This window comes from Embiotoca jacksoni, unplaced genomic scaffold (assembly GCF_022577435.1).
Source record: "Embiotoca jacksoni isolate LCO1_2020_lvr unplaced genomic scaffold, fEmbJac1.0.p SCAF_11, whole genome shotgun sequence".
Taxonomy (NCBI): Eukaryota; Metazoa; Chordata; class Actinopteri; family Embiotocidae; genus Embiotoca; species Embiotoca jacksoni.
In genome coordinates this window covers 17,280,593-17,295,111 of record NW_027185241.1, presented here as the reverse complement: position 1 = coordinate 17,295,111, position 14,519 = coordinate 17,280,593, and the positions used below count along the sequence as shown (strand labels likewise).

The 14,519-nt window shown below is 41.9% G+C and overlaps 1 protein-coding gene across 1 annotated transcript in view; it reads right to left on the bottom strand.

The window, feature by feature from the left end:
- Positions 1-8,901: 8,901 nt before the first annotated feature.
- me1 (malic enzyme 1, NADP(+)-dependent, cytosolic) overlaps positions 8,902-14,519 on the bottom strand; it is a 77,944-nt gene continuing 72,326 nt past the window's right edge. The window contains exons 7-14 of the mRNA XM_069143397.1: positions 12,651-12,760; positions 11,338-11,435; positions 10,980-11,093; positions 10,639-10,744; positions 10,288-10,430; positions 10,002-10,175; positions 9,491-9,589; positions 8,902-9,368 (exon numbers count right to left, since the gene is read on the bottom strand). Of these exons, the coding sequence (XP_068999498.1) occupies positions 9,201-9,368; positions 9,491-9,589; positions 10,002-10,175; positions 10,288-10,430; positions 10,639-10,744; positions 10,980-11,093; positions 11,338-11,435; positions 12,651-12,760 (1,012 nt within the window). The 3' untranslated portion in view covers positions 8,902-9,200. The remainder of the gene's footprint in view (positions 9,369-9,490; positions 9,590-10,001; positions 10,176-10,287; positions 10,431-10,638; positions 10,745-10,979; positions 11,094-11,337; positions 11,436-12,650; positions 12,761-14,519) is intronic.

Here is a 14,519-nt window from a genome sequence, read left to right as displayed (position 1 = left end):
AATTAGATGGTATAGATTAGATAAATGGACCGGCAGTCGTTTGCCATCGACACCACTTGTAGAAGTTTTGTCTGTGGAAGGATCTATTTCTATTTGGCGATCTTTTAAAATCCCTTGCCACAGTTACCGGCATCCACAACCTGAATGCTGTTCTGCACAGTTCTACCTGCATACTCTCAGGAGCCTTCCAACATCAAACTGGCCTCAAACGACCAGCTTCATCAATTAAAATGAGCTTTCCAGCGTTCAACCCGAGCAACCTTTCACACTGTCAGACCAGACTGCTATTGGTGTGCTACACAACACTGTGACATATTGATCCAAAATAAGTAATTCAGCCTTTGTGGGTTCTTTAATTTCTCCATCAGGTGGACCAACTCAGGTGAACCCTTGAGCCGTTAAGGAGATAATACAGCAGGCGGATTTACATGCCGCAACTGATGCAAAAAGGAGGCCACCTCACTCATGGTGGCCACATCAAAGGCAACCCGGTTATTAATGGGCAAGGAGAGCACTAAAGGCTGCATTACCATCACATACAGCTCGCAGTCCTCATTTACAATCAGCCACACACACACACACACACACTGAACAGACCTGCGTCAGGACGGACACCCACCATCACCACACAAGCCAAGAGGGACAAACTACTTTCTATACCCATAACAACCAGAAGCTGTTGTTGCCTCTCTCAATTAATTAGGCAACTTATTGAGCTCAAGATGCAATATGCATGTTAATTTAATGGGTTATGTCTGGTTTCAGAAAAAAGGGAAAATGCTTTGATGTTTACAAAACTTGGCAGTAAATCACTGGCAGCAAACAATCGCAGAATTAATGAAGATCGAGAAAACAATAGCAAAGGCCATTGTTGCAAATACATGCATGTTAATAAGTTAAAATGCATGCATGCTAAATGTCATCTCAGCCAATAGTGTGCCTCGGAGCATATTCAGGCTCACCATCAATGCTCTCTTACTGGTCAGGAGTGCATCAAGTGTGATGGTGGGCTTAGCTTTCTTTGTTCCTGCGTTTGATTTATTATGAAAGATAGAATTCTAACTTTAAAAACATCTATTCATCACGTACAATACAATTACATAAAAAGACATAAACACATGCATTTACATTGCATTAAATTAAACAAAGCTTTAATTATAGGCGTGTTTGTCTCTACCTTGTCCAGTCTGGACACGAGTCCAGTCAGGCAGATACAAAAAATATCGCAGACTATTGCTGTTTTCCACATGGCGTCCTCACCTACTAACTTTCACTGTCCTGAGTGCATATGTGTGTTCACACTGTCAAGTATGGAAACATGCAGATACAAATACAAATACAAATACCCGGATGATGCACTGAAAACGGACCAAAAATGTTGTGTGAAATGCTGGAAACTTTTCACACTCAACGCTCACCATTTTGGAAACCTAGCAGAAAGGGAGGCACCACCGACAGAAGGATTTTCAAATTAAGCCGTCTGAAGAAGCTGCAGCTGATTCCGAACACCTCACAAACGTGTTTATTTGTTACTAACTACCACCGTACTTCAGTTGGTAAAGAAGCCATTAGCGTATTTATTGTGTGCATTAAATAAAGGACATGAAAACAGGTTAATTTATGGATAAAAGAATCAAAGCTGCAGATATGTTGGTAGGTGATACGCTCAAATGTCTTGGGTATTACAGGTAAGCGCAGAACGGCAGTGTACGGTTTGAAACAGTACGCTGGCAAAATTCAAGTACTACAAAAGTAAGAGTACTAACATGTAAGAGTACTATATTTTAGTGTACTAAAGGAAGAACGCGATTTGGAACACAGTTTAAATGTCACTTGAGAGTATCACAGGTGACTTTCACTTCCAAATGGAGTTCACGATATCTTAGTCTTGTCACAAAAGCAGTTAAATTTGAACCAACCTATTTGCTTTGAGTGTACAAGAATGTACATTTCAAACTAATTGACCGAAAGCTGCTAATTTGAATGTTGCCAAATGTGGAAAAATGTATTTTCCAACACAAACGTTCTAATCCAGGGTCGTTAAATAATGTCTTTGGACTGACTTGTTTGCATGGTGGAGCAGAAGTGAGTGATTTAGGTCACATGCAAATGTCTTGCTTATACTACTTTCAGCATGTGTTGATCCATCTGGAGCTTGCAGCAGAATAATAAGCACAAGCCTGCCCAGCATGTGCCAACATTCAAAAGGCGGCAAAGACATGCTCAAAAGCTGAAGGCGACGTGCTGTAAAAGAGCTCAACTAAACGAGGTTAAAACATGCTACCTTTCTCTACTCCTGAGTCTGTGGATAGGTGAACAGTGTCTTTGTCCTAACGACCACAAATCTGGACCCATCACTTGTTGAATTTCTCCTAAAATACAGTTTCTACACAGCAAACCTGCATGCGATGCTTCAAAATGATACAAAGTGGCCTATTTTACATGTTTATTTTTTCATTGGTGGGAGCTGCAGGGAACGATGTCTGTGCGCCCTGTGTTGCAACAAAAATTAATTAAACACGACTTTGGGTCGTGATCACGCATGTCATGTTAGATTCCAGTGCAAGAATCCCCACGCCGAGCGCGAGGCCTCGTCTAATTATGGAAAAGCTGTCAAGGCGTTGGCGCTCCTGCTTGGTATCTGTGCGTGGTACCCGCCCGAGAAACAACAGGCTGTCGGAAACCTGTGCCCACCACTGCCTCTCAGGCTAAAACCTGTGCGACGTGCAGGCCTCACGGACTGTCTGCGAAACAGAGACGTCTCCCTAAATTACACACAGAGTCCGTCAGGAGGACGGCTGGACGGCCGGACGGGAGGACGCGGCTCAGCAGGGGTTGGTTTCTCCATCACAGTACTCATTCATTCGACCACCAGCCAGGCAGGCAGGCCGCTGGATTTGCGGAGAAAAAAAAAGGTCACTGTGTAGCAACTTGTGTCGTCTCACACCACAAACAAGACAGAGACATCCATGGAGTCATTTCATTACTACACCGCTCTGTCGGTGTCATTGATCCCAGGGGGTTAAATCTCTTTTTGTTAGTGATCGATCTGTATAGAGAGGTCAGAGCCAAGGCTGATTATGTGCTGCTCAGGTGCACTTCGGCAAGGTTATTCAGATGAAACACTGTCCACATTATACCTCCCTGAATTACTAATTCAGATCTGAGATTTAAACCTGCAAATGCCAAAAGAAAGCATCGAAGAGCAAAGATACTGAAGGCAGACAGTTGGTCAAAAACCCAAAGATTTACAGTGTGTTAGAGAAAAGTAGAGAGTAGAGTGTCATTAATGTCTTTTACACACTGCTCTCTTAAAGCGAGCTGGATAACCGAATTAAAGGATACTTTAATTGTTTCTCCCTCCAAATAAACAATCAATCATTTCACAAATTGATCTGATGAGTATCTTGCAGGTCAAGGGGGAATAAAATATAATATTTTATATCACAAAAATAGCTTAAATAACCTGAATAGAAATACTTAATAAAAAATAACTACACAATAATCCCGAGTGCTTCAGAGGTTTTAACATGCACATCTTTGCAGTGTGATCTACAGTATATGACTGCTTTAGCTCAGCTGTGATTAAAGATGCTCTCCATACACAACCATCAAGATTTCTGTCAGGATTTCTCTGACATGGCAGCACTCAGCCAGAAGAAAGTTTGAGGAGGAGAATCATTTGTGAAAAGTGTAGACAACTCGTCGTTGTTTATCTTTCAGGTTTGTTTTAGTGTTCGAGCTTTTGTGCCATGATCCTTTCCTTGAGGTTGTTTCAAGCAGACCTGGAAAAGTTACACATCAGCCGCATTCCATTCATATTTACTGGTTGTACTCTGCAATCAATACGTTTGAACTTTTCAGGCGGAAGCCTTCAGCACAGATACGTGTTGGTCTTTGTGAGCGAGACCAAAGTGGGGCATACTTGGTGTGTATAAAATCCTTGAAGTGTAAACTGTAGTCCGGCGCACTGCAGCGCGGCTTTACAATTCAAAGAGCGCACGTTGGGCGGCTGAAACAAAAACAGGTTTTAGAGACCTTCTTCCAAATAGTTAAGAATTTCTTTCCTTTCCAAGGCTTGTGGCTCCCAGTGTCACCACAGCGCTTTACACAGTTTACTCGCAGTTACTTCAAGGCTTTTGGAAAAGAAAATACCAAAAGCATCTTTTAATTGATTTCTTTCTCTTTTTGTTTTGCCTTCATGTCTGGTAGATTAGGTCGAACCTTCAGGGAAGCCAACAGGTCCAAGTTATTTGCATTAATGTGCACAAATGTACAGCATCATCTGAATTCAAATTTGAATGTGAAACCTAGAAACACAAAATAATCTCGTAAAAGAGTCGAAACATACAAAATACCAAATAAATGTGGTTTCTGTTGATATAAGATATGTTGGTTTCATAAAAAAATTTCAAAAAGAGTTTAAGTCTGAATTTCAACAAAACTCTGGGAATATTTTAGAAAAATATTTCAGGAGTAAAGACCACCAAGAGGCAATAACATGCTGAAATAATGTAATGTACTCTATTTAGGCAATTATTACCCATCATGTCATCCACATGGGTTCAATTTAACCATCATGGTGTCTGGCTATATTGCAGCTATAATTCCCATCCATGTGCCCGGTCATACATACAGCCGGAACAATGCAGGAGTCCATTATATGTACATAAAGACAGAGCTGGTGAAATTAGTGCAGAGTGAATGCAGTGAGTTATAGACTGGAGTATTGATAGTAGTTGTTATCTTGTGTCATTATAAGGGTACATTAGCAGCAGGAGAGTTAGTGCAGGAGACACAAGAGGAAATGTAATGACGGGAAACAATGTGGTGGTGGTAGTAGTTGCACTACATTGGCTCCTTTTACTGATCTATGTTTAAGCAATATATTAGAGCGCCCTCTGTTGGTCTGTTAGAGGAGTGCCTCAGTGACACTCATTTCAGGACAGTACGTTTTAATTTTTTTTTTTTTTTTTTTTTAAATGTATCTGGGCCTATAATGTCAAATCCTGGTCTCAAATGTTGTAGCTTTACTATCATTTTACTGAATTACCATTATTGATTGATAGAGAAGGAGACAAAACTCAACCTAATAGCGTTTTATGAAGTCATTTAAAGGCTAACTAACATGTTGAAAGTGAACCAAGATGCAAACAAAAAGGAGGAACTGTGTGTGCTGTGAGGAGTGAGCCCTACGCTGACTGGTTGTGCGGTGTGGTGCGCCAGCAGATGGGTGAGAGGGGTTTTGGGGCAACATGTCAGACAGGCGAGCTGGAGGAGGAGGAGGGGTCAGACTCACACAGGCGACTTTCCCTCGGGGGCTTTCACTGATTGGCACTGATCAACAGGCCTTAGCAAGGTGCCGTTTAATGTGAGACTGTAAACAAGGTCAAAACGATGTCGGGTTACAGCTGCCAGGCACCCGGCCTGTCTGCGACCAGCAAGGTGCCACACAGGGCTGCAGGGGGAGGCGGAAATGTCAGAGACGCACACGGGGAAGTTCCAGTATGTTTACACAACATACTGAGAGTCAGCTTTAACAAAGGAGCATTCATAAAACAGCCCCGGTCAGGCTTACACGGGCAAAAAAAAAAAAAAAAGTCAATAGAAAATAAAATTTAGGGTTCGATTGAAAACAATATCAAGCCAACTGGAACAACTGGAACCCATGTTGTGTTTGGGAACACGTGTGAAAACAATTAAAATAGTTGATTTAAATTATAGATAAATGGCTGAAATAACTTAAATTAATCAACAAACAGGTCAAATAATGAATCGGATTAATACAGTGCATCCGGAAAGTATTCACAGCGCTTCACTTTTTCCACATTGTGTTATGTTACAGCCTTATTCCAAAATGGATTAAATTCATGTTTTTCCCTCAAAATTCTACACACAATACCCCATAATGACAACGTGAAATACATTTTTTTTTTTTTTTTTTTAGAAATGTTTGCAAATCTATTTAAAAAAATAAAAATAAAATAAAAATAAAAATTACATGTACATAAGTATTCACAGACTTTGCCATGACACTCAAAATTGAGCTCCGGTGCTTCCTGTTTCCACTGATCATCCTTGAGATGTTTCTACAACTTGATTGGAGGCCACCTGGTACATTCAGTTGATTGGACATGATTTGGAGAGACACACACACCTGTGTATATAAGGTCCCACAGTTGACAGTGCATGTCAGAGCACAAACCAAGCCATGGAGTCCAAAGAATTGTCTGTAGACCTCCGAGACAGGATTGTATTGAGTCACAGATCTGGGGAAGGATACAGAAAAATTTCTGCAGCATTGAAGGTCCCAATGAGCACAGTGGCCTCCATCATCCGTAAATGGAAGAAGTTTGGAACCACCAGGACTCTTCCTAGAGTCGGCCGCCCGGCCAAACTGAGCGATCGGGGGAGAAGATCCTTAGTCAGGGAGGTGACCAAGAACCCGATGGTCACTCTGACAGAGCTCCAACGTTGCTCTGTGAAGAGAGGAGAACCTTGCAGAAGGACAACCATCTCTGCAGCACTCCACCAAGCAGGCCTGTATGGTAGAGTGGCCAGACGGAAGCCACTCCTCAGTAAAAGGCACATGACAGCCCACCTGGAGTTTACCAAAAGGCACCTGAAGGACTGTCAGACCATGAGAAACTAAATTCTCTGGTCTGATGAAACAAAGATTGAACTCTTTGTCCTGAATGCCAAGCGTCATGTCTGGAGGAAACCAGGCACCGCTCATCACCTGGCCAATACCATCTCTACGGTGAAGCATGGTGGTGGCAGCATCATGCTGTGGGGATGTTTTTCAGCGGCAGGAACTGGGAGACTAGTCAGGATGGAGGGAAAGATGAATGCAGCAATGTACAGAGACATCCTTGATGAAAACCTGCTCCAGAGCGCTCTGGACCTCAGACTGGGGCGAAGGTTCATCTTCCAACAGGACAACGACCCGAAGCACACAGCCAAGATAACAAAGGAGTGTCTTCGGGACAACTCTGTGAATGTCTTTGAGAGGCCCAGGCAGAGCCCAGACTTGAACCCGATTGAACATCTCTGGAGAGATCTGAAAATGGCTGTGCACCGACGCTCCCCATCCAACCTGATGGAGCTTGAGAGGTCCTGCAAAGAAGAATGGGAGAAATTGCCCAAAAATAGGTGCCAAGCTTGTAGCATCATACTCAAAAAGACTTGAGGCTGTAACTGCTTCCAAAGGTGCTTCAACAAAGTATTGAGCAAAAGCTGTGAATACTTATGTACGTAGTATATTTTCATTCTTTATTATTAATAGATTTACAAAAATTTTAAACAAACTTTTTTCACTTTGTCATTATGGGATATTGTGTGTAGAATTTTGAGGAAAACAAATTATTTAATCCATTCTGGAATAAAGTTGTAATATAACAAAATGTGGAAAAGGTGAAGTGCTGTGAATACTTTCTGGATGCACTGTAGCTGAAAGTCAAAAGCAATGAGTAAACAGTTGACATAGATTCATTGAATTACAGAAACAACTAAAATAGTCACGAGTAAACAGTGGAAATAGTGAGATAAAGCAGTGAATAAACACGTTAAGTCATCTCAAAGTAACAGAGAAATGGCTGACATAGTTAGAAGTAATGAATAAAGGTGAAATAGTGAATAAACTGCTGGTTAAAGGTAATAGATAAAATATACAGATACAGCTCATTGATCCAGTCCATGAGGTGTTATGTGGACTCACAGGGAGAACCATTCTGAGTAACACGACACCCTGAGATCATCCTTCGCGTCACTTAGTCCGCCATAAAGCAGAAATATTAAGATATTCATTTTGATATTTGCAAACACAACTGATGGAAAATAATGAATGTGTTGGAATGATACACCCCTTCCAGTAAAGACAGCTAAAGTGACAGCAGGATGGTTGTTGACATTGAGACATATTGATCATCAGGGCAGAGCAGTGGCTGCCTGCGGCTGATTCAGTAATTTAAATGGAGAAAACGAGGGAATGTTGCCCGAGGTGGGACGCTCAACACTGGACGCTGACTGGTCTGGGTTCCTCTCTATTGATTTCAGACTGGGAAGGGCAGCGGGCCAGCCGAGGCCTCTGGTACTGACTGTCTGGCCAGTGATTGATTACTTAATTAATGTAAAATCATCCTCAGTTTAAATCAGACTCAGAGACACAGAATACACCGCTGGACTCCCCTGCTGCTTTTATTGTGGCTCTCCATTAATACACACCCCATAATGCATGTGTGTGACTCTGTTTTATGGGCTGTGTGTTAGTTTGCTTTGAGAACCGCAATAATTAGGACTGTTATGTCTGATAAGACTGTGGTTTAAATATAATGATAAAAATTACATTCTTAAAAACACATAAATGTGTGCATAGAGTTGATTGTAAATCTACACTACAAGCTGACTGTTGTATTACAATGACGTGACGTCGCCTCTGGAGGGAACCAGAGCACCATAAAAGAGCGAGAGAGAGAGAGAGAGAGAGAGAGAGAGAGAGAGTGTGTGTGTGTGTGTGTGTGTGTGTGTGTGTGTGTGTGTGTGTGTGTGTGTGTGTGTGTGTGAGGAACTTTTATGGTGTGTTCAGTAAAATTGTGAAGTGAATTATTCCCGTGAAGCGATTAAATGCAAAGTCAATGCAAAGACACAAATGTCCACACAAATTCGTGTCTGCGTGAGCTGAAAATATTTAACTTGAGCATCCGAACTCGCACAAGTAACACGAGGCAAACATTTGCATTGAGTTCACTCTGAACACGCTATCAGACTGGACTTCTTTGAGAGACTCAATAGACGCTACTCAAAAACATCTTTGTCAAAGGTTCCTTTTAAATCCAAATTGGTGCTTGTTTCCCGTTTGTCAGTACAGATTCAATAATAATAATAATAATCAGACACAGAAAATATTAATCAAAAGCAGGTTTTATTTGACAGAGTTTCAGGATTTTAGACGGCAGTCATAAATTAAGTGTCTATAACAATACGATTAACAGTGACCTGTGGAGGACCTTCACAACATATATTCATGCAAAAATAATAGGATAACAGCCACTGGTGCAACATTATACTGTTCACAAGTGGAGAGGGAGACAACTCTACATGTGTTGTTACCAACAGTAATGTCTGTTATGTAATTCTATACTCTATATTGCACATCAGTAGTTACACTGCCTTTCCAGGGCTCACTCTCTCTTTCCAGTGCATTAAAGTTTGCACGACTGCACTATCATACTGTCCTCAGGCCAGCGGTACGAGTCAACAGAAAACTCATCGTAATCAGTGCTGTAAGAGAGCGAGTGCACGTGTGCTTCTTTGTCAGACGGCTCAGGGCGGAGGGCGGCCATGTTGTGCTCGTAGGCGTACTCTATGATCTGTAATGCACAGGTTTTAGGGAAAATAAAGACCCAGACACGATCAGCGACATCTACTGTGCATGGTGTGTGTGTGTGTGTGTGTGTGTGTGTGTGTGTGTGTGTGTGTACGGAGCTCTCACCTTGACCGCCAGTTTGACGGAGACGCCTCTGATGGCGCTGAGAGGAGGATACAGTCTCCCCTCTGCCAGGTCCTTCTCTGTCACCAGCTCAGCAAGAGCCTGTTTAACAGTGGACACACAGCTCAGGGTGCAGCAGTAGAAAAATGAAGTGTTTACATGGCGTTACATGAGTCAGATTACTCTCAGCAGAGGTTTTTTTTCATTAACTTGTACCTCAAATCTATATTGAAAGCATTGTATCAATTGAAAATTAGAAGATACAAACAAGTAACTGATATGACTTTTTTCAGCACAACTGTCTGATTATGTATGCCTGTTCAAAGCCAAATGATATACAAGTAGTTCAAGTAAATAATGTTCATTTTTAACAAAAAATAACTATGTAGGTGTGTTTAGTTTCTTCTGAGTTTTAGCCGAAGGCCTGAGTAACATCCGAGTTCCTGGAATCCAGTTGAAACAATATAAAAGACTTGATAAGGGTGAGTATTCATTGTATGTGTCATTACGTCACCTCTGCTGCAGTGAGGAAGATCTCTTCAGTAATATGTCGCACGGTGCAAGCGGTGACGCCCAAACCCACACCGGGGAAGATGTAGGCGTTGTTTCCCTGTCCGGGGTGGAGCGTCCTCCCATCGGGCAGCGTGACGGGGTCGAACGGACTGCCGCTGGCAAAGATGCCCCGCCCCTGCAGCACAGAGGGGTTAATTCAAGTGTTTTTCACCCATGTTTTTATTACAGATGAGCTATAAAATCATACACAGCCATGTACTAGGATGTAACTGCACAATCCTGAGCACCTCTGTGAACTTGTAGCACTGCTCTGCGGTACATTCGGCTTTGCTGGTCGGGTTGCTGAGGGCGAAGATGATTGGGCGTTCATTGAAGGAAGCCATGTCCCTGATGATCCGCTCGGAGAACACGCCGGCAACGGCCGCCACACCTGAGATGGAAAACTATTACTATGCAATATGTTCCATTTTACACAGCTGCTTTACAAGTGTTTCTAACCTTTCTAGTCTCGTGACATTTAAAATTCTGTAGATCATCTTCAGATTTTCCCAAATGACCTAAAACTCTACCTAAAGTCTGCAAATCCATCTCTGTCCTCTATCTGACACAATGAGACGCATGAGTGCTTGTTGTTTTACCAATGATAGCTGTTGGTCTCAGTTCCCGCACCACATCCTCCAGTTTCTTCATCTCTGGGTGCTCATGAGCAAACCTCTCCTTCTCATGAGTCAGGTGGTCCCGACCCTAAACGAGGATTCACAGATTAAAGACCATCAACCATCAGTGGAAACACCAGAGAAAAACGTGTTGGACTTCAATATGTGGAGTTTAATTTCTGTCTGCCTTTTTTTTTTTTTTTCATTCTACTTCCTGAAATGTTTTCAAAGATTCCAAGACAATTAAAACATTCCTGGACCTTTCACTTTGACCAGATTACAGTAGATTAGTGGATTCGTGCCTGCATGCGTTCGTTCGATACCTTGACAATGAGACCCTTGGAGTCAACCATCCAGATTTTTTTCAGGCTCTCTTTCTTCGCGAGGCCCTCCTTCTCCATTGCCATGGTGATCAGCTCAGCAATCCCCATCGCTGCCTAGGAGGAAGACATAAAGGAGGGATAGAAGAGGAGAGAGGCTGCATCATGAAAACCCATGAAATACTAAATGTGGTGAAGAGAAATAAATAAATCGGGCAAAATGTTCTCTGCTTACAACAGAACTATATACTCTACGTTCGATCACCATTAATAGTCTGTGTCTTTTCTTTAAGGTGAGACATGCAGATGTTTACTTCATGTGCCTCAATGGTTTATTTTGGTGAATGAATGTCGCACCTACCTCCCCTGCTCCTTGGAACACGATGGTGTGGTCGCACATTTTGCTGTTGGTGATGCGGAGGGCGGCCAGGAGTCCAGCTACTGCGACTGCAGCGGTACCTACCGAGTGGGACGCAGCAACACCAACACGGTTAGCGCTAGAGCTTAAACCTATAGTTTTCCAATGCGCTCTTTAAAGAAGACCTTTGTGAAAGCTGGAGAGGAAGTAATGTTCCACTGACAGAAGCTGTATGTCTAATAACATAAGAAAAATCCTCTGTAATGCCAGAACTGTATATTATTCATGCTCATTCAAGGAAAATAAGACAGAGCAAAGGTTTCTTTTCAGCATTGTAGTCGGGCTGACAAAGAGCCACAGCTCTGTTGAGGCTTGTATTCCTTCAGCTCTTAGCAGTAATGACTTTGTAAGCTTCTTTACAAATATAATTGTAACTATTAGGAACAAAATTAATTAAGCTGTCACGGATGTATTGTCAAGTACAGTAGCTTTAGAAACGTCTGGAAGACTGGATGTATATTTGGATCTCTGAGCAAGCTTCACCAAAAGCTTCAACGTGTCTTTTCGCAGTAAAGAAAGCTAGCCTGACTTCGCTCAACAATTGCTCACCGCTTCAGTTTTCTTCGCTGTGACTTTAGTCTGGGAACCGTGTTCACATTAATGTTAGCACAGCTACGATAAACGCCCGACCAATCAAGCACGAGCGTCTTTTGATAAATGCGATAATGTTGAAGTCAAGTGTTGTTTTTGTTTATGTTATGTAGTTGCAGCGGTGGTATTTTCTTGGACATGGTGGTCAGTGCTGGTTGGTTAAAGGCTGCTTGAGTTGTGTGAAAAAAAACAACCAAAAACAGGTGTACGACCAGTAGGATTCAACAACTGGAAACGATTCCAGATGGAGTCTGGACACACGCATATATTCACACGGTAAATCACGGTCGGGTAACACCAGGCTGAAAGAACACCTCTGCTTGAATGTTGCCGTTGTATTATTGTCAGACCAAAATGATAAATCACTGAATATTCAATCTAATCAAGAAAAATAAATAAACGACAGCGTCGCAATGTGATAATCACAATCAGTGGTGAGTGGAAAGCGGGTCTGGCTCTGAGTTCTTTCTCTGCTTTTTAATCAGCAATACTGGTGAGATATGAGCCTCATGTACCTGTGAATGGAGATCAATGGAGAGGATGTCCATTTATGTGAGTGTGTGTGAGTTTGTGTGTAAGAGTGTGTGTGTGCATGTGTGAGAGTGTGTGTGTGTGTGTGTGTGTGTGTGTGTGTGTGTGTGTTGGTGGGGGGGGTGGAGTGTTACCTTGGATGTCATCGTTGAACGTGCAGTACTTGTTGCGGTACTTGCTCAGCAGACGGAAAGCATTAACATTTGCAAAGTCCTCAAACTGAATGAGACAGTCCATCCCGTACCTGAGAACAGAAGAGCTGCATTTAATGTGACTGAACCACCAGAGGACATGAAAAGGAGGCTCGTCATTATCTTAACAGTGAGCTCGGATTTGATCAAATCTGCCCCACATAATCAGAAAGATCAGACTCTGCTTTCAAAAATGTTATTCCAGTCCAGAGGGGGGTGCTCTCCACCTCCACGGCACAGCGCAGACTGAGATTCAGGCTTCTCAGTGCACAAAGTTCAACTGCATTCAGGTTTGTGAATATGTCCAGCTCATATCAGACAGAAAGAAATACTTCTTTTGCTGTAAATAATGTCTAAAAATAAACTTTTGTTTGATAGTCATTTGACAAGCTGACACCTGTTTCCAAACTTTACGAGCGCACCTCGCAATGAGTTTTAATGAGGGAGGTCAAACATCTAATAAAGGAGCAGAATCACACAAACACCGTATCTGAAAGGAAGGAACACAGAAGCCACCCAGTAAAACAGCAGTGTTCAATTTTACAAGAAGCTGCTCAGATCACCAATCACATCCAGCCAATTCAGCAACACAGGAGCTCCTACAAAAACATTATACAACAAAAATAAGTCCACAATTATAAGTCTGTAAATTAGATTTAGCAACGACAAGAAGGAATCCCAGAACAGATGGATCTTTTGTTGAGGAATTTACTGGATGTTTAAAGAGGGACGGCCGCTGCTCCGGCTCGAAGATGAAAGACAAGTTTTCAGCAGTAGGAAAAGGAAAGAATGAGCTGCTGTAGGTGTGCAGGATAACGAAGCTAGCGTGGATTATTAAAGATCAGTATCGAAATCCAATTTCCCAAATGGAAAATCAGTCGTTTCATTGCTTTTCAAATAGCCCCGCCCCCTTCTTTTGTCCTGTCGAACACCCCCCGCCCCATTACTGCGGGTCCCATAATGCAGTTTACAATGTGACAGATTAACAACTCAAAAGCTTCTGGATTTCAGAAAGATAAAGGCAAAAGCGGGTTTCTTCATTCCTTGTAGCTGGCAACTGTCAAGTTTGCCACCAAACTTTTGCCAACCTGATAACCGTCACAAGTAGATTTAATCAGCTCTCGCTAAATAGATATTCAGGCTAACGTTGGTTTAATTACAGTTTCAAGAAGGATGATCTCAGATTTTAACACTGCAAGCTGGTTTATTTGAAAATGAGAAACGTGTTCCCAGGCAGAAATGAAGGATTCATACCAGTGATCCCTGTACAGGAAACATAAATAAAAACAGCAGCTTTGTTTTTGTATTGCAGGTTAGTACTGCAGTAAAAGTTTCACAATTATGGAAGAACAAATGTAAGATCAGACTCTAATTTTTCAAACACAGCATTAACCTTGTTTGACTGCTTGTAATTCATAGTTGGGTAAAACAGATATTTGATGACTTTACTGTTCATGCTTTTGAACAATATTTCACCACAGAGAAGAAGCTTTGAGATGACAACTAACTGATGTTTATTGTAAACATAATGACACCAAGTATGAACAAGTTTAGCAACAGTTGGTGTAGTGTAAACAATTGAGAGCAGGACACAGCTGGTAACTTTTCTCTAAACTCTGTCAGCATTCAGAACTGGTGAGATATATAACGGAGAAAGTCCTAAATTGTCTAAAAACTGTTGCTATGGTGTTTGGCTTTAGTTTAGTTTGCTGGACAGGTTTTGCCGAGTAAAATAAAGGTTAAATACAATTTTTAAAACGATGACTGCAAGAGCTAAATATTTCTGAACTAGTGCTAACAAGAAGAGAAGTG